This window comes from Andrographis paniculata, unplaced genomic scaffold (genome assembly GCF_009805555.1).
Source record: "Andrographis paniculata isolate CXL003 unplaced genomic scaffold, ASM980555v1 Contig45END, whole genome shotgun sequence".
Taxonomy (NCBI): Eukaryota; Viridiplantae; Streptophyta; class Magnoliopsida; order Lamiales; family Acanthaceae; genus Andrographis; species Andrographis paniculata.
The window spans coordinates 3,158,453-3,176,993 of NW_026137579.1; the positions used below are offsets into that span (position 1 = coordinate 3,158,453).

The 18,541-nt window shown below is 37.4% G+C and overlaps 5 protein-coding genes across 9 annotated transcripts; 3 read left to right on the plus strand and 2 right to left on the minus strand.

The window, feature by feature from the left end:
- The first annotated feature begins 607 nt into the window (after positions 1–607).
- LOC127252225 (uncharacterized) lies at positions 608–6,305 on the plus strand. 5 transcript variants are annotated; one of them, XR_007839040.1, is made up of 16 exons: positions 608–820; positions 919–965; positions 1,344–1,629; positions 1,742–1,915; positions 2,012–2,085; positions 2,184–2,469; positions 2,613–2,680; positions 2,842–2,862; positions 3,040–3,285; positions 3,979–4,054; positions 4,340–4,416; positions 4,503–4,552; positions 4,687–4,771; positions 4,979–5,077; positions 5,557–5,904; positions 6,015–6,305. XR_007839040.1 is itself a non-coding variant. In XM_051276313.1 (15 exons), exons 1-15 carry the CDS (start codon positions 679–681, stop codon positions 6,021–6,023), a joined length of 2,067 nt encoding a protein of 688 aa, XP_051132270.1. In that variant the 5' UTR covers positions 609–678; the 3' UTR covers positions 6,024–6,303. The 5 variants fall into 5 exon arrangements, 1 of the variants encoding a protein (XP_051132270.1); XR_007839038.1 differs by having other exon boundaries at positions 1,742–2,085; XM_051276313.1 differs by having other exon boundaries at positions 609–820; positions 1,742–2,085; positions 5,557–5,787; positions 6,015–6,303.
- Positions 6,306–6,657: 352 nt separating this feature from the next.
- On the minus strand, positions 6,658–8,367 carry LOC127252227 (UDP-glycosyltransferase 86A1-like). Its single transcript, XM_051276315.1, has 2 exons — positions 7,848–8,367; positions 6,658–7,762 (listed from the first exon to the last, which is right to left on the minus strand). The coding sequence occupies exons 1-2, from the start codon at positions 8,365–8,367 to the stop codon at positions 6,843–6,845; spliced, it is 1,440 nt and encodes a 479-aa protein (XP_051132272.1). The 3' UTR covers positions 6,658–6,842.
- Positions 7,564–10,623, plus strand: LOC127252229 (UDP-glycosyltransferase 86A1-like). Its single transcript, XM_051276316.1, has 3 exons — positions 7,564–7,691; positions 8,717–9,264; positions 9,558–10,623. Exons 2-3 carry the CDS (start codon positions 8,742–8,744, stop codon positions 10,463–10,465), a joined length of 1,431 nt encoding a protein of 476 aa, XP_051132273.1. The 5' UTR covers positions 7,564–7,691; positions 8,717–8,741; the 3' UTR covers positions 10,466–10,623.
- Positions 10,624–10,814: 191 nt separating this feature from the next.
- On the minus strand, positions 10,815–12,463 carry LOC127252226 (UDP-glycosyltransferase 86A1-like). The gene is made up of 2 exons (XM_051276314.1): positions 11,844–12,463; positions 10,815–11,762 (listed from the first exon to the last, which is right to left on the minus strand). Exons 1-2 carry the CDS (start codon positions 12,382–12,384, stop codon positions 10,840–10,842), a joined length of 1,464 nt encoding a protein of 487 aa, XP_051132271.1. The 5' UTR covers positions 12,385–12,463; the 3' UTR covers positions 10,815–10,839.
- A 3,714-nt stretch (positions 12,464–16,177) lies between these two features.
- Positions 16,178–18,269, plus strand: LOC127252271 (UDP-glycosyltransferase 86A1-like). Its single transcript, XM_051276392.1, has 2 exons — positions 16,178–16,891; positions 16,955–18,269. Exons 1-2 carry the CDS (start codon positions 16,363–16,365, stop codon positions 17,983–17,985), a joined length of 1,560 nt encoding a protein of 519 aa, XP_051132349.1. The 5' UTR covers positions 16,178–16,362; the 3' UTR covers positions 17,986–18,269.
- The last annotated feature ends 272 nt before the right edge of the window (positions 18,270–18,541 follow it).

Genomic DNA, 18,541 nt, shown 5'->3' on the forward strand with positions numbered 1-18,541 from the left:
AAACAAACAAACACACCCATAGTAGTTCTATATTTTTTTTTGTCTACATTGTATGTTCCACGGTTTTATATCTTATTATTCTTTTAAAATAAATTTCTTGTTAACTATATTTTAAATTTATTAATTTATACTCCCTTCGTCCATATAATTAGGTGTGTTACTGTTCAGAATAAATAATTAAAAAATATATTAAAAATAATTATAAAATAAAAAAAATAATTATGTAAAACAAAAGAAGTAATAGTTTAAATTATAATTAAAATATTTTTTTAATATATAATTATTTATTATTGTTATTGATTTGGTTGAAATTCTTGAACTTATTTTTTTTAATAAGTAATGACATATTATTATCAAATATTTTTTAATTTTTATATAAATTATATATGAAAAAATATTAAAATTATATGAATTTTTTAACTGATTAATAAAATTATTATTTTTTAATTACTAAAAAAAATCGAAAAGGCTAAAATGAATTCAAACTTTTAAATTCAAGCAAAAAAAAAAAAAAAACACTTATGATGGATTTTTTGGGTTTAGGGTTTGTCTAGGGTCATATTTACAAATAGCAAACATTCTAGGCATATGTGCAATAAAGAAGAACTTACAACCCCTTTAACGGTAACTTGAGGTTGGATAAGAAAATTCTCCGAGATACTATAGAGGGTTTGCAAGATGATCCAAGTTCTTGAATTTCCAAAAGAAGTTCGCTCCCTTCATCAATTAGACGCTCATAATCCGTTCAAGACGGTGTTGAGGAAATCAAGTTTCCATCCAAGAAGTTTTATTGCTTTGAAAAGCACGTTTTTCTCTCCAGGTATTTTTCCAGAAATGTTCTTCATTTGCGTACTGCATTCATCGATGCAGTTTTCTTAAAGCCGACAACATTGTTTTTCTTGAATTCAACTTTTTCAGTTTGTATTAAGACGGTCAATCAAGGGGACTGTTCAGTTGTACGAAAGGTACGTTAATCTTCTTCCGTCTCCGCCTCCGTCTCCGTCTGTCTAGTGTCCTCTTTCTGTAAATGGGATTCTTTGGCTTTTCTACGTTTTCCTTGTTTATTCCAAATCCGGACTAACTCTCCCACCGTTGGATGTGCTACATGAATCGTCACAGTGTCACTTAGGTATTATTGTGTTCTTCTTCTTCTTCTTCTTCTTCTTCTTCTTTTTTCATTGAGTTGGTTAAATTCTCTCTACATGTATCTATATAATTGATTCATGTTTGAAGGATCTGAATTTCTTTTTGTGATTTGCAAAATGATTCAGTTGACACCAGACTTATTTCTAGTTTGATGATATAAAGATAAAAACACTGGCCTTTGACATATTTTTTTGTAGGATGCCTTTGGTGAGCGTGAAAAATATAATGCTTTTCCACATGTACAAACTCTTAGAAACTTTCCCAAGGAGGACCTATCCAAGAAAGTTGTCATGGTCAGATTCGATCCAATGATATTGGTTCAAGGGAAAAAGGAAGTTCGAACGCCCTTTCCAGAAAATGCTTTATACACAATTAAGTATTTATATGAAGCAGGTGCAAAAGTAATTCTGGTGAGCTGCTGGAGTGAAACTGCTACTTCCAGGTCTCTTTCAAATTCAAATTCATCAGCTGAATATATTTCAGGTATAATATAGTATTTCTCCTAGTTTGAGGATAACGCTAGCTTTTCACAAATCACAATTCCATTTTCCATTATTATATCGTCATGCTTTGTTATTGTTCTTTCCTTGTTCAGATTTTCTGTCGTCAATGCTACAACTCAAGGTCGTTCCAGTGAATTATGCTTCAGGTTATTTGCATTCAGATGAAGAAGATATTGCAAGAGATGTAATTCTTCTTCTTGAAAACATTTTTCACTTCAAGGGGGAAAGATCCAACTGTTCAAACTTTGCCAAAGAGCTTGCATCTGGTGTTGATATACTTGTTAATGATGCCTTCTCTGAATCACATAAAGTTCTCGCTTCAACTGTTGGCATTGCTACTTTTTGCTCTGCTTGCATTGCAGGATTCTACTTTGAGGAGTGTATATATAAACTGAAGAATATCATGAACACCACTGAAAAGCCTTATATGGTCGTCGTATGTGTAGACTCTACCCACATTGGATATTTTTTGAAAAAGTTATCTCTACAAATAATTTTTTATATTTCTCATTTGGACTTTAATATAAAGTGTAGATAGGCGGGGCCAAACTTGCAGATAAAGCTGCTGCCATGAGGTTCTTAGCATCTACATGTGATGGCTTATTCTTTGTTGGAAAGATGTCATTTCAAATAATGCATGCCATGGGATGGCCTGTTCCATTGCACTTGATTGAAATTGGCTCGGTAAACGAAGCTAGAGGTATAGTGGAGGTGGCAAAGTCAAGAAATATTCCAGTTGTACTTCCAACTGATGTTTGGTGCATCAAGGAACATACTCGAATCCAGACCGAACTATTTTCAGTTTGTTCTATACCTGAAGGTAAGTTTGTGACTTACGAATGATATATACAAGCATTTGCATCCTGGTTATTCTGATGTCATATGTTGCATCACATTTTTGTATATTAAAAATGAAGCTGAGTTTTCATGTAATGCTTGTAATTTGTCAACTATCTCTTCCAGGTTGGCAGCCAGTTGATATTGGATCAAGATCAGTGCACGAAATGCTAAATTTACTGTCACAATGCAAGGTGCTTGCAAACTTCCAGATGTATTTAACTGATCAGGAATGCTTTTCCTTTATGTGAATGTAAAACTTTTGTTAGCTAATGATTGTTTGCAAATTGAGCACCAATCTTGGCAAGTTTCTGGTGTAATAAGTAGATAACTTAAACTAGTCATTTTGCTGAAGGGGAATACTTCTAGAGTGAAGGCAAGTGTTAGTCTTCGACACTGATTTATTATCATGGCCTTTTACTGCAGCTAATGATTTATTAAAGCTGAGTCAATCTTTTCACTCAACTCCATGAATTTCTTTATGAGTTGTGTTTTCTGCCATACATCCTTTTTCTGCTTGAATTAACAAAAAAAATTCCTTTTTTTTTTTCAGAAAATATTGTGGATTGGCCCATTGATTTCGAGCTCTTCAAAACAGGAAAAAGGTGGAACCCTTAAACTTGCAGAAGCACTTGATGGTCTTAGCAGTTGCAATGTAACTTTTGCTGGGAAAACAGGATTCAGTGAATTCTTGCAGAAAACAAAGTTTCGTTCAAGCAATAAATTCTTAAAAAATGCTGTGGTGCTGTGGGAAGTTCTTAAGGGAAGTAGGCTTCCTGGGCTCATGGCATTAGATAGGGTATGCTTAGAACTCCCTAGTTTACTATTGCACTCAAAACATAAGTGAGGCATATATACTGAAATAGCAATTAGTCCTTTTGTTTGAATTTAATATCATCACTCACCTCAGAGAACCTTGAGTTTATTAACTGAATACAGTTCAAGTTATCCCAAAATGTTGAAAATCTTTTACCATCAAACATGTGTTTTTCATGCATATCATATTAACTTTTAGGATGTTATTCTTCATATTAAGGCCACCATGGACAATATATTGGTCATCCAAATAAAATTCAGCTGGAAAATTATATCAGGTTTTACAGAGGCAGAAAGAACTGGATTTCAGTTAAGTACCCAAGTTCTGAAAAACTGCTGCTTGCACTATCCATTTGTGAAGTGGATGGTAATTTGTTCATGCACTATCAAAATCCATGGTTCCATTAGTTTGGTTTTTTTTTTCCTATGTAATCTATAGCTTGATTGTGATATATGGACAGTCAATAGCAGGCATGTCTTGTTGAATTCTCACTTTCTTCACAGTTTGGTTGTGATATATGTTGAGAGAGGTTTTGGTTCCTTTTCTAGGACAGTTTCTGTTGTAGATGATTGCAATATTTTTCCAAACACTCATCCACTTTCACCATATCTAGTTTGATTAACATTCTACCAACAGTTCTTTACTTGATTTTATATAATTGTTTGGCCTATGCAGGCATACCCCTTACAGATAGACTGGAGCGTTGCCTATAATGATCCAACAAGACCTCTGGTTGTAGACATTGGAAGTGGTAATTTTCAGAAGACCACATGCTTTTTGCAGAAATTCTATTAGAACTTGACACACACTGGCACAGATGTTTGACCTCTGGTTGTTGATCTTGAAAGTGGTAGTTATCACACGATCATATATTTTGCAAACATATGAAATGATCTTGACCCCAAAATTCGACCCACACTAGCTTGAATGTTTTTTATTGAGCCTTGATCTGCGTTGATTGATCTTAATTTGTATTTATTTGTGAGGTTCTTTTGTTTTTGCTGAATATAATTACTATTTGGTTGTATAATAATAGGAAATGGATTGTTTTTATTTGGAATGTCAACAAGGATAAAAGATGTGAATTTTCTTGGACTAGAGATAAATACCAAGGTATTTATTTTACTTTAAATCATCATGTTCATTGAGCCTGAATTTTTAAGCTTACTATTTTCTGAACCCTGAGTGAATCTTCACAGCTGGTTGATCAATGCGTAAATAATGTTCAGCGACTCGCCAGCGATAATGTGTAAGTAGATTCATCCAGTTTTTAATCAAATAGCGCGCTGATATTGGTTGCACGGAGAGGAGAGTGGATTCGTAGATTTTTCTGTAAATTCTAGTTTTCATGCAATCTCTCACCTAGTTTTATCATTTATCCAGGCACTTTGTTGCAACAAATGCGACATCAACCTTCAGGTCTATAGTTTCTACTTACCCCGGGGAGTTGCATCTTGTGTCAATACAGGTAATAGGTTGTGTTATCTTGGAGATAAATATTAGTGCTTCTATGAGCAAATAGTTTCCAAGAGTTGAGAAAAACTACTTGCTTTTCAATTTATATTTTTTGAAAATGATTGATGTGGGACTTATTCTCCTTTACAATCAATGTGGTTGGAAACATATCCATACTTTGAAAGTCTGTCTAATTCTTCGTATTTCTTTTTGATGTCAGTGTCCAAACCCAGATTTCAATAAACCCGAATACAGGTGGAGAATGCTGCAGAAGTCCTTGATTGAAGCAATAGGTGATGTGCTCATGGTTGGTGGAAAGGTACTTGAGGATTGCCCTGTACAGTACTTGAAATAAAATAATTGTTATATTTGCTTATTGTAGAAATCAATCAGTACTTGAGAAGTATCCTGTATACTACTTGAAATAGAATAATTGTTACATCTGATTCTTGTGGATGTAACCAGTAATGAATGAGGTTGAGGATGCATAGCTTGAAGTGAAAAAATGCGTTATTTTGCCTTTTATTTTATAATCTGATCCCTTGTTTCTTGAACTTGGGTTTCCGTAATCTTCGACTTTTACCAGTATCTTTTAAAAATACCCGTATTATTAATTAGTTTTCCAATTGTGAACTGTGTTAGAGGATATAATATCTGGAATGGTTATATATCCAATCAAAAAAATATTGGTTACAATAGAACAGAGCAAAACTTAGCATGTCCGTCATCACTCAATCTGTTCCTTTGCAGGATGCCTGGTTTGATTGTGAACGAATATTTATGCTTATTGATGTGCAGGTATTTCTTCAATCGGATGTACAAGCTGTTGCCCTTAAAATGAAAATTGATTTCCTAAGATATGGCAAGGGAAGGCTTGTACTTATGGATTCCCCAGAGGAGAGGGTATGTAATGAAAAATCAGGCTGGCTGGAGGATAATCCCTTTGGAGTGCCTTCTGATTGGGAACAACATGTACTGGAGCGCGGCCATCCAATGTACAGAATTTTGCTTCTTAAAGTGGAAACAGAGGTAAATGACAAGCCATAACCTATACCTGGACATCCCATTGGATATGAGTTTTGGATGAGCAATCTCATGGGCAGCCTTATTCAACCTTTTTTTCATTCAGTTTATTCTCAAACTAATGTAAGAAGTTTGATTAAATATTTAAATGCACTAAGCAGAGGCATTCGAGCATAAATGTATAAATTTATCAACCCACGACTTATACAGAAGTTTGCCTCAATCTCCTGCAGGATGATTAAACATTACCTTGATCATTGCAACTTTGATGGTGATACTACATGTGAGACATCATAAGAGACGGTGGCACGACAAACAAGGTTACTGCTCAACGAATTACGCAGAGTCAGATGCTGTTCTCTTGTTTATGGTAAATTCAATTTTAAGCTACTGTTGCCATCCATAGTTATCATATATGCCACAAGCATGATGAAGCCTATTGTTATTTGCTCTAGGTTTTAGCTAAATATATTAGAGAATGTGGATAATTTGTTGCAATTCATAAAAGTTCTGGGTAATTCCTTCAAATTATACTGTTGTTGAAAATAAATTGTAATGTTAGTTACATTTATGAAATTAAATCACTTAACATGCAAAAATATAATAAAAGAACGAAAGAGAAGCCAGTTAAAAGTTGTAGAAACATAATATCACCAAGTGAAAATTGTAAAATCATAATGTTCATTTATTAATTAGGTCATATATCATTCTCATTGAATAAATAAAAACTAAGATTTAGACAGAACACTGATTGAATAATATTTATATAATTAAATTTGTTTTTCATTCTTATGTAAGAGAATACTTATATCTGAGGTACCTAATATTTGTTGAATTAGGCATACAAATTTGATTTGAATATAGGTGTTGACAATATCATTCAAACTTCATGGTGGCACTTCATTAACTCATAACCAAATTCAATTATACATAACGAAGAAATACAGAGATTGTATACACCATAATCAAAATATGAAATATTACAATGATATATATAAATATATATTGTGCTGAAATACTGTATACGCCATAACCAAAATATGGAATATATGAATACATACTCATTTGGTTGTACCTGTGGAATCAATTTTTGCCCTCAAATCCCTGATGAATTGATTGAAATTTCTCTCAGATGATCCATCAATTTCCACTGCACTCCTCATCTTCTCCTTTACGCTTGTTGCATTCTCATTGATGTCCTTTGAAACAGATCTATCCATGAGAAACCTTATCTTGTCAGCAATTTCCTTCCTCTCCAAAGATGTTCCATCACACAGATTGATTCCAATCTGCCAATCATCGATTACGAGTTTCCTGTTAGTTGGCTGATCATAGTCTACTGGATAACATATCATTGGAACACCAAACCACATGCTCTCTAGCACTGAGTTCCACCCACAGTGTGTCAAGAATCCCCCAACAGCTGGATCTTCAAGTACCCTCAACTGATTGCACCATGGAACTATCAGCCCTTTATCTTGAATTTCATCCTCATAACCATCCGGCAGGACAGTAGCTTCTTCATCTTCTGCCATCCCTGCTCGAACAACCCAAATAAACTTCACTTCACTGAGGAGGAGCCCATAAGCTATTTCCTCTATGTTCCGCTTACTTGTCTGGACTAGACTCCCAAAAGATACATAGAGAACAGAGCTGGGGGTCTTCGAGGCCAGCCACTGGCTACAGTCTGTTTCAGGATTTAAACTCTTGCTGACAGTATTAGTGGGAAGCCCTTTGGAGAAATTAATAGGGCCAATTGCATAGTGGGGCTTGTATTTGCTTAGACCTGATAGTGTCTCTGATTCTAATTCATACACTGTGTTGTGCAGGACGAAATCTGCCTTGCTCTCTTCTTTAAATGCTGTGAAAACAAGTTTGTATGACGTAGTTTCAACATCGCTTTCTTTCAGGTAAGGCATGAAGTCTTTTGTGTGTACTGTTTTTATTCCAGGAATATAAGTGATTTCCTCCGCAACGTTATCTGTATCAAGGCCAAAACAGGCATATGTTAGGCATGTCTTTTCTTTTTACATGCTAATTAGTTAGTCGGGGTTATATGTTCATACCTTTACATGGAAAATGACCATTTTCTCTAAGAAGCTCAGAATGGCGGATTAAAGAATACACGAGAGCTGGCTCTGTCCAGAATGAGACATTAGCAATGTTGTACTTGTTGGCTACCGTTGCAGACCATCCATAGAAAGTGTCAGCAACCAAGAAATGGAGCAAATATGGATCAGCATGGATTATTCTCCCAACAACTTCATCAGCATGAGCTGGAAAATTTACCAACATGTGCTCCCAGTAGTCTTCCAAGTGGAAAACTCTATTGAATTCCAGAGGAAGACCATCGCTAACTGTTGTGTGACGTATGTCAAGGCCGGATTTGCGCGCTTCAGAGAATATATCAATATCTTCTGTAGCTTGGGATTTCGACTTCAATTGGTGATGAACAAACTCAAGATTGACGTAAGTGACAACAAAACCCCTCAAGGCAAGCTTGAGAGCAAAATTGATGGATGGGTTAATGTGGCCTGGATGAGGGATTGGGAAGAGGATGGCGTGGAGCTTCCCTTTGGAGACCATGATTTGTTATTTGGTTTTTAGCCGTTAAGAGGGCATGAAGCTCTAAATTTATAGACTTGCTAACATACTTGTGGGAACTATTCTTGTGTACCGTGCTAATCAACTCCAGCTTGACGGCCACATAGTTCTAACAGCCACAAACTTCGCCATTCAACTTCCGTGGCGGGAACGTATAGTATATGAGCATTTTGTCAATGCTGACCATTCTAGAGGATGCTGCTGAGAATGTGTCGCTGCTGAGGGGGACGTGTCCTTCTGCCCCCATGTGCAGAAGGGACTTTGCTTTAACTGTTTTCATGATTTTTACAACAGTTACTAACTAACCATGATTTATTTTACACTGATGCAGATATCTCCATTGGCGCGGACTACTGATGATGCAGAGCCCACAGAGAACAATGGGGAAGAATCTCCATTTCATCATAATCCCACCTCCTTTCCAGGGCCACATTAACCCTTCAATTCAACTAACCCTAAAGCTTGCATCGAAGGGCTTCACCATCACCTTCGTCAACACCCACTCCACCCACGACAAAATCACCAAGACTTGCGACGATGATGTGTTCGCCGGTGCTCGAGAATCGGGCCTGGACATTCGTTACAGGACTATCAGCGACGGGTTCCCGCTAACCTTTGACCGATCTTTGAACCGGGAGCAGTTCTTAGAAGGCCGGCTTCATGTATATCCGGCGCACGTCGATGAACTGGTTGGGCAACTGTCGGGGTCGGATCACCCACCCACCTGCTTGGTTGTCGACACATTTTCGACTTGGGGATCCAACATTGCCTGGAAATATGGACTTGTCTACGTCTCGTTCTGGGTTCAGCCTGCTCTAGCGTTGACGGTATACTACCACCACGAGTTGTTGAAGAAAAATGGGCATTACGGTTGTACAGGTGATTCACTACTCATTAACGCAAAATCCTTTCACCCTTCTTGTTTCTATTTCAGGTCAAAGTTGTAGAGAAATTAGGGTTTATACATGTTGCAATTGTGCGTGTGTGAAGATTGCTAAGAAATTTCAGGTCTTGGAATGCGTGAAGATTTATCAATGGATTAACCTGCGCTTTTTAGGTTTATTTTTGGTTTGCTGGGTCGATTAAAACTTACTGCTTATATTGAATAAATGTAAATATATGATCCACAATTTGAACCAGTAATTGTTGTGTAATGTTTCTGTTGGATTCAGATACCCGCAAGGATACCATCGATTACATACCAGGTGTGAGGTTCTTGGAGCCAACAGACCTAATCTCATTTTTCCAGGAAACTGATACTTCGACAGCTATGCATCGACTTATCCAAAAAGCCTTTGCAGATGTAAAAAATGCTGATATCATTATCTGCAACACTATGGAAGAACTCGAGCCTGAAGCTATTTCTGTGCTGAAAGAGAAGCAGACTGTGTATACGATTGGCCCCTTATTTCCATCTCAGTTCACCGACCAATCTGTGGAGATGGATCTATGGCCTGACTCGGATTGCAGCCGCTGGCTTGACAGCAAGCCTCCGGGCTCGGTCCTGTATGCTTCGTTTGGAAGCTATGCCCATAGCAATAAAGAAGATATCAGGGCCATTGCAGATGGGATAATGGTAAGCGGGGTGAGTTTTATTTGGGTGCTGAGGCCTGGCGTTGTGAATTGTGAGGCTGTCGACTATTTTCCGGATGGGTTTCATGAAATTGTGGGAAACATAGGTTTGGTGGTTCCATGGTGTAAACAGAAGATGGTTTTATCACATTCTGCAGTCGGAGGATATTTGACACATTGTGGATGGAATTCAATATTGGAAAGCATATGGGTGGGAGTGCCGCTAATATGTTTCCCCTTGTTAGGCGATCAAACCATCAATCGGAAGCTTGTGGTTGACGATTGGAAAATAGGAATCAACCTTTGTGAAGGGAAATTTGTTTCAGGCGATCAAGTAGCCGAAAGGATTAAGCTGGTAATGAACAGGGAGACGTCGCATGTATTGAAGAAGAACATCGAGCAGGTTAGGAAAACATTGGAGAATGCAGTAGGAAGTAATGGGACATCACGGGTTAATTTTGAAAATTTTGTCGATGATGTCCAAGCCAGAAGTTTTGCTAAAAATTAGCCCGTTTGATGCTTAACTCCTTTGTACAGTAGTCTCAATTTTCACTGCAGTCTTGATGGATAAGGATTGTTTTGCCTTGGATTTTTGTAGTTAAGGTAAGTGTCTTTATCTAATGTAGACTGCATTGCTCTCATCCTTCAAACTCAAGTTGCAATTTTCTTCTTCCCTGTTTTTCAATAAATCACAAATGGTTACAATATATATTTTCACACACGACAGGGCACGTGCTACCGTCGGTCAATGTAGAAACCAATAATGTCGCAGATGGGTCCATCAAGAAAGATCGTAGTTTTTCTGACCTTTTTGTATCATATGAGTACAAATATATTGCATCATTGTAGGAAGGATGTGGAAAGGTAAATTTAAAATATTTATTAACTTGTATTGACTGGGTGGCCATACATTTTTGCCTTGAGATCATGGATAAATCGATCAAGATTTGTGGTGGAAGAGCCATCAATTTCGACAGCATTCTTCAGTATCTTCTTCATTGTTTGGGCCTGATTCCGCAGCCTCAGTGCAGTGTCACCACTCATAAATTTCTTGATCTTGTCAGCAACTTCGATCCTGTCCACACGATCACCGTCGCATAGATTAATCCCGACCGTCCAATCATCCACGATCAGCTTCCGATTGGTGGGCTGATCGTACAGCATAGGGTAGCAGATCATAGGCACCCCACACCAAATGCTCTCAACGGTCGAATTCCACCCACAGTGCGACAAGAACCCTCCAATGCTCGGATTCGAAAGAACCTTCACCTGATTACACCACGGAATTATCATAGCCCTGCTCCCGACAGCTTCCTCGTACCCCTCCGGCACGGCGGCGCCGCCGCCGGAGCCAAGAATGCCCTCTCGAATAACCCAAAGGAAATTCACTCCGCTGAGAAGAAGCCCGTTGGCCAATTCTTTGAGCAGCTCCTTGTTGGTGTGGACGAAGCTCCCGAAGGAAACGTAGAGTACTGATCCAGGGGGTTTCGAGTCGAGCCAGGATGTGCAGTCTGTCTCCGACCATAAGCTTCTGGCCATGGCGATGGGGGGGAGATTCTTGGCGAAATTAACTGGGCCGATTGCGTAGGTGGGATGGTATTCGGACAGTGCGGATAGCGTGTGGGATTCTAATTCTTGCACTGTGTTGTGCAGGACGAAGTCTGCTTTCTTCACCTCCCTGAATACCTCGTAAGTAGACCTGTTAATGATTCTTGTCTCCATTGGTTCCTTCACGAATGACATCAGATCTTTGCTGTTGATCGACTTCACTCCTGGAATGTAGTTTATTTCCTCATCGCCGTCGTCTGTCAGTTGAGTGATTCGAATCGATTGAATTAAAACAACTCAAATTAAAGTTCGTGTCTACGAGGTATATATATACATACCTGTGTAAGGATAATGATGGTGTTGTTTCATGAGGTCCAAGTGATAAGCGACGGTGAAAATCAAGGCGGGCTGTGTCCAGAAGGAGACGTTGACGAGGCCGTACTTGGCGGCGGTGGCCGCCGGCCAGGAGAAAACGGTGTCGGCGACGAGGAAATGGGCGAAATCGGGGTTGGATCGGATTAGGGTTCCGACGAAGTCGTCGACGCGGGGCTGGAATTGGAGCATGATGATTTTCCAGTAGTCTTCGAAGTGGATGTCTCTGTCGTAGTCGAGGGGGTGGAGGCCGTCGGAGATGGTGGTGTAGCGAATGTCGAGGCCGGAGCCGGCGAAGAGATTGAAGCCGGCGGGGGGGAGGTTGTGGAAACTGGAGAGGCGGTGGTGGACAGCCTCGAAATGGACGAAAGTGACGAGAATGCCCTTGGAGGCGAGGAGGAGGGCGAGGTTGACGAAGGGGTTGATGTGGCCCTGATATGGCACTGAGATCATTATGGCGTGGAGCTTCTTCTTCTTGTGGTCGTCGTCTCCCATGGCCATGGCCATTTCTGAGAAATTGGAATAATGATAATCGAGAGAAAGGTCGTTAGAACCAACTGCGTCTGAATGTTGAGAATTGAATGATATATTTATGTACTTTATTATTATGGCTGATTTAATCAACGGGGAAGAAGAAGAACTGAAGAAGCAAAGTTGATTTTGAGTTTACCCTTAAATATTATCATTAATGACTATAGGCGCCGGCGCCGGAGCCGGCGTGGAGATGGACCCCCAATTATAAATGTTTTTTTTTTTTTTTTAACATGATATTAAAAGGAAAAAAAATAAATTTATATTTGTTTTTAACATGAAAACTACTGTTTATTTATTGTGAAGATATCTTCATGTACATAAGATTTGTTTAGTTGTGTTTTGAAAATATTTGATTATTTAAAAATAAAAAATTGAAATGAAAAGTAAATATCAAATATAATACTATATTGAATAATGTTGTTTTTGTAGATTTTATGTTTGCTTATTGGAATGGGTTGGTTGTATTTTAGTATGTTTTATAGTAAATGATAAAAACTTTGAAGTAAAATTTGTTTAATATAGAGATATTTTGAAAATGAAAACAAAAATAAATTTTATATGTAATATAGTAAATAAAAATAAAAAATAAAATTATTTCATACTGAGAGTATTTATTTCTAGGTAAAATATATATATGTATATATATTATGAAGGTACCGTAGACGGTTGTTTATTAAAACTAGCCCAATTTAATAATTGGGCCACTAACCCAGTAGGCTGCTCGAAAACTTGAGCCCAAAGATACCCACAAATTAGTACATTACAGAACATATCAACATCATTCTCCATTTGTGCACTCCAAACTATCAAATATCACATCAAATTTGGACAAAATCGTACACAAAATAATTTCCTTGTATTTTCTGAACCGAAACAAATTTAGAAAAATTGGGGAAATGAGAGCCTTTAAATTAAGGTTTTGTATTTACCAAAGGAACCAATTCAAATGTCAACTAAATAAAAATGGACCATAAAAGACAATAAGAATTAATGCACAAAAAATAAAAAAGTGTCACTTTCCACATCACAAAATTCAACTTACACCAAAATTTGTCAGTAGCTTCGGATTCTCATTAAATCAAATCCGACATATATCCCAAAAAACAAAAAGCAATTTGGATGAAACTATCAAATTCATGAGTTGACCCTTTAAAAAAAATTAGTTACATAATTGGAAGCCTTTATGTACAATTTAATTCAAAGGTGTTTTGATTAATGCTAATAAATATGCTATAAATAAAATTTAGACCAAATTTAGTGGACATAATAACCACAAAAGTTTTGGAGTCAATAATTGAAGCGGCCACTACACATCGCAACCGCCAATCAATCGCCACCCAATAAAATAAATAAATATATATATATATATATAAGTAAATAGCTTTCAGCTTTCTTCCACTCGGTTAATAAAGCGACCCGACCCCACTGTCACGCCTGGTTTAGAGGGTATTAAATTTGATTGGAGTTTATTTGCGGATTTTCATGTCATAAAAAAATAATAAAAATAATAATAAAATAAACCTACCCTACTAGCACTGTCCTCACAAATTATTATTATTAAGCTGTAGAAATTTATTATGTTTAAAATTTGATCTTATGTTATAAACGAAGCTACCCTGGAATTGTATTTTGAGGGATGCCTTGGCCCTGGCCCTGGCCCACTTATATTTAACATAATATATTTATTCAAAATATGTTGGAAAATATAGGGGCCCATATTTAGTTACCTCGAAAGACGAGCTTTTATAGCACAGAATGCCATCCTATTTCACGTGCACTCGGCCCGCCACCGTATTTCCTTTTTTCATATTTATTTTAGATTTGTATTCCTAGAATGAATATTCTTATAAAAGGAATATTCTACAGCCACAGCCGCGCATCATTTTCATGATTAATTCGCTTACAAAATTTAATATGTATTTTAATCGTAATATAAATTAATATTTAATAAAAGGTTTATAATGAATATTATGCCTTATGAACAACAAAGATGATCCAATTTATTTGGAGAAAATTATGAGTTGGAAATACAACAGTATTGTCAATTATGTGTTGTTAGAAGTGATTAATGTGATTAATTATAATGAAGTTGTGTCCCGATATCTGTATGCTGATTTTCAAGTTCTATCAGTTTGATCAAGTCAAAATAATATGGACTTGTTCTTATGAGATAATGGGTTTTAAAAAAAATAATATATATATATATATATATTTACTTGAAACAGATTATTATTATTAACAAAATTTTCAGAATTAAAATAACTATTTTATTTTTTAAAAACATATCCATTGAGGAATAATGTAAATAATAAAAAGAGGTCAAATGGTTGTCCCCTTTATGGGTGCACACTAGTATTAGTTATGAGATTTACAAATTTAATTATTATTTTTTTTTTTTTCAATTTTTTATTTAAAAGCATCACATGCAACTATAATTTAAACACAAGCATAAATACAAACTAAAATATAGATAGAGAATTGGGTGGAAGTGCTTTTGTTTTTTTAATTTAGTTATATATATATTTTTTTATAAAATATTATATTAAATACTTATTTTTTATATAAATTTTTTTCTTACTAACTTTAATGTCTTATGAATTTCATTTTCGTCCACATTTTATAACAAATATTCATTAATAATTTCAACAAAATTCAGATACAATGTGCCTACTTTTGCTTTATGCTTTTCTCGTGTTGGTTATTATTGTTATTAATATACTTAGAAGCATAAAACAATTTAAGTAAAATTAATGGTGAATAGGCTAGTGTAGTATAGGACATTCAAACATATATCTATGGCCGGTAATAGATATTTATTTGCTTTTTACACGTAATTTTAGAAATATTAGTATTATATTATAATGTAATAGGAATAAAGTACAAGTAACTAAAATAACCTTATTAGTATGTGTGATATAAAGTAATGACATTTGTGTAATATATTGTAAATTATAAGGATATTTGTAATGCTAAGTAGACAGTACAGTTACTAAAAAAATGAATACTTTGTTATGAGATGGATTAAAATGGAAAAACAAATATTTTATTATGGGACGGAGGGTGTATATATTTACTATTATTATTATTATTATTATTTATATTTGTGATTTATGAGCTAGTGACGATTTCATAATAAATGTCTCACCGCCACCTCCATCGGTGGCTAATATTATATCTATATATATTTTTTAAATTTTTTGCATTTGATATTGTTCATACGATAATTTAACATGTAATCCTATTATTCTAGTCCTTTTAAAAAAAATAAAATTATAGTAGACACGTTATTTATTAATTAAATACATTTGATATTTATAAAATATTTAGGCTCCACTTATATAGTAGTAATTTTAAAATGTTTAATATGATATGTTTTAAATTTTCAAAAAATATCAAATTATCCAATTCAGCAGGGAAATGTTTCAAAGGTTTTGAAAAAATCGAGAAAAAAAATATTAGTAAGTGAACATTTTTCATTTCTGTATATTTCATATCATATATCATTTTTTTAAAAAAAATTATATATTCTAAATATATTTTAAATTATGATTTATAAATTATAATTCTATTAAATTAAATTTATAATTATTTGTGTTATACCTAGAATAAGAAGAGTTAGGGGTAAATTGAAATAGTTTTGACAGCAGTGAATGTGTTATGTGTATGCATATCAATCTACCTACCTACCTGTATTATGTATTATAATGTGATATTGTCATCTGTATCTGTATCTGTGTCTGTATCATCTCCTCCCTTTAAAATAGCAAATTGCATTTGGTTGACCTCATTCGGACAGACGGGGCTGCAATTGATTTATTATTATTGTCTATTGATCATCCCTCTCCTCCTTACGCACACACACACTTATCGCCCTTCTTCTTCTTCTTCGATTCGTCTGAAGCAGAAGCAGCAGCAGCAGCAGCACAACCTGGACAAGGAAGGAAGACGACAATGGCCGCAGCGAAGCCTCACCCTCAGCCTCAGCCTCACGCCATCATGATTCCGTACCCTTATCAGGGCCACATTAACCCCTTCGTCAGCCTCGCCGTGAAACTCGCCTCCAATGGCTTCACCATCACCTTCGTCAACACCCAGTCCGTCCACTCCCGTATTTCCCGCGCCCGGGGCACCAACGCCGTCGACATTTTCGCCGGCGCCCGCGCCTCCGGCCTCGACATTCGCTACGCCACCGTTTCCGACGGCTTCCCCTTAGGGTTCGATCGGTCGGCGAACCACGACCAGTTCGTCGAGGGTTTGATCCACGTTTTCTCCGCCCACGTCGACGAATTAGTTGCGGATTTGTCGGAATCTGATTCCCCCCTCACCATCCTCATCGCAGACACCTTCTACGTTTGGGCCTCCGCCATTGCCCGCAAGCACAGCCTCCTCTGCGTCTCCTTCTGGACCGAACCCGCCCTCGTCTTGTCCCTCTATTACCACCTCCACCTCCTCAAGAAGCACGGCCATTTCCATTCCAAAGGTAATAATTCCATTTCATCTCAATTTCATTTCATCAATTTCACAATCCATTCCCCTCTTTCAGAGAAACGCAAGGACACCATAGATTACATCCCGGGGGTGAAGGCGATCAAACCGACAGACCTCACATCGTACCTCCAAACCGACGACGTAACGACCGTCGTCCATCGCGTCATCTACAGAGCCTTCGAGGACGTCAAGAAAGCCGACATCATCATCTGCAACACGGTGGAAGATCTCGAATCCGACACGCTCTCGGCGCTCAACACGGAGCAGCCGACATACGCAATCGGCCCCATCGTCTCCAACTTCACCAGCCAGACACTAACCACCAGTCTCTGGTCGGAATCCGACTTCACCGAATGGCTAAACACAAAGCCCAAACGCTCCGTGCTCTACGTCTCCTTCGGCAGCCACGCCCACACCACCAGCAAGCAGGACATCCTCGAGATCGCCTACGGGCTGCAAATCAGCGGTGTCAATTTCGTGTGGGTAATCCGGCCGGACATCGTGAGCTCCGACGAGACCAATGTCCTGCCGGAGGGGTTCGAGGAGAGCATTAACGGGCGAGGGCTAATCGTGCAGTGGTGCAGGCAGACTAAAGTGATTTCCCATCCTGCCATCGGCGGATTTCTGTCCCATTGCGGCTGGAATTCGGTGCTGGAGAGCATATGGTGCAGAGTTCCTCTGCTCTGCTTCCCTCTCTTCACCGATCAGTTCACGAATCGGAAACTGGTGGTGAACGATTGGAAGATAGGGATCAATTTGTGCGACAGGGAGACGATCACGAGGGAGGAGGTGGAGGAGAAGATTAAGGATTTGATGAGCGGAGGAAGATCGGAGCAGCTGAGGAATGCAGTGAGGGAAGTGAGTGGAACCATGGAGAAAGCACTGACAAGCGAAGGATCGTCTGAGAAGAGACTAAAGATGTTCATGGAGGACATGAAGTGTAAAATTAAGAAGAAAGCATTAGCAGCCAGCAAGGTTGTTGTTGTCGGAGGAGGAGTGCAAGATCAGGGTGGAAGGAGCAGCAGCAGCCATGTTTGGGCTTCTACACCTGCTGCAGTCAACAATCTTTGCCAGCAAATTAGCTGATGAATTAATGAATGAATGAAGGAAGGCTCTTTTTACATCTTTCTCTGCTTCTTGGTGAATTGAATGATTTTTTACAATCTCTGGTGTCTTTTAACTGTAAGATATACAAGAATTTGGAATAGCGTTGTTAATTAGGACAATCAATCTATTTGTGGATCTGTGTAAGGGTTTTGTTTGGAGCAGGAAACAGTGATATGTTGCAGAGATGAGATCCCAATATCCCATTCCCATGTTTGTTTTTGAACTATCTCAGTATCAGTGCAAAATTTGGTATTCTTGTGAAGAAATTTTCAGACTGTCTTTGTTTTTTTTTTTTTTTTTTTGTGTCTACAGAGGGCAACCAAGGTGAGTAAGTGGGCTCGTCGGCCCAAGTTAGTAAAGCACATCCATTGAAGCCTACGTAGTAAGTAGTAGGTATGACATATATAATGGATGCTGTCTGGTTCTTGGAATGGTTTTATGGTTTGTTAAGCTAATAAACTGTACTGTACCTCCATTCACAACAGTTTCTTACAATTATTGAGACCCTCCTGACTGTAAATTACTAAATTTCCCT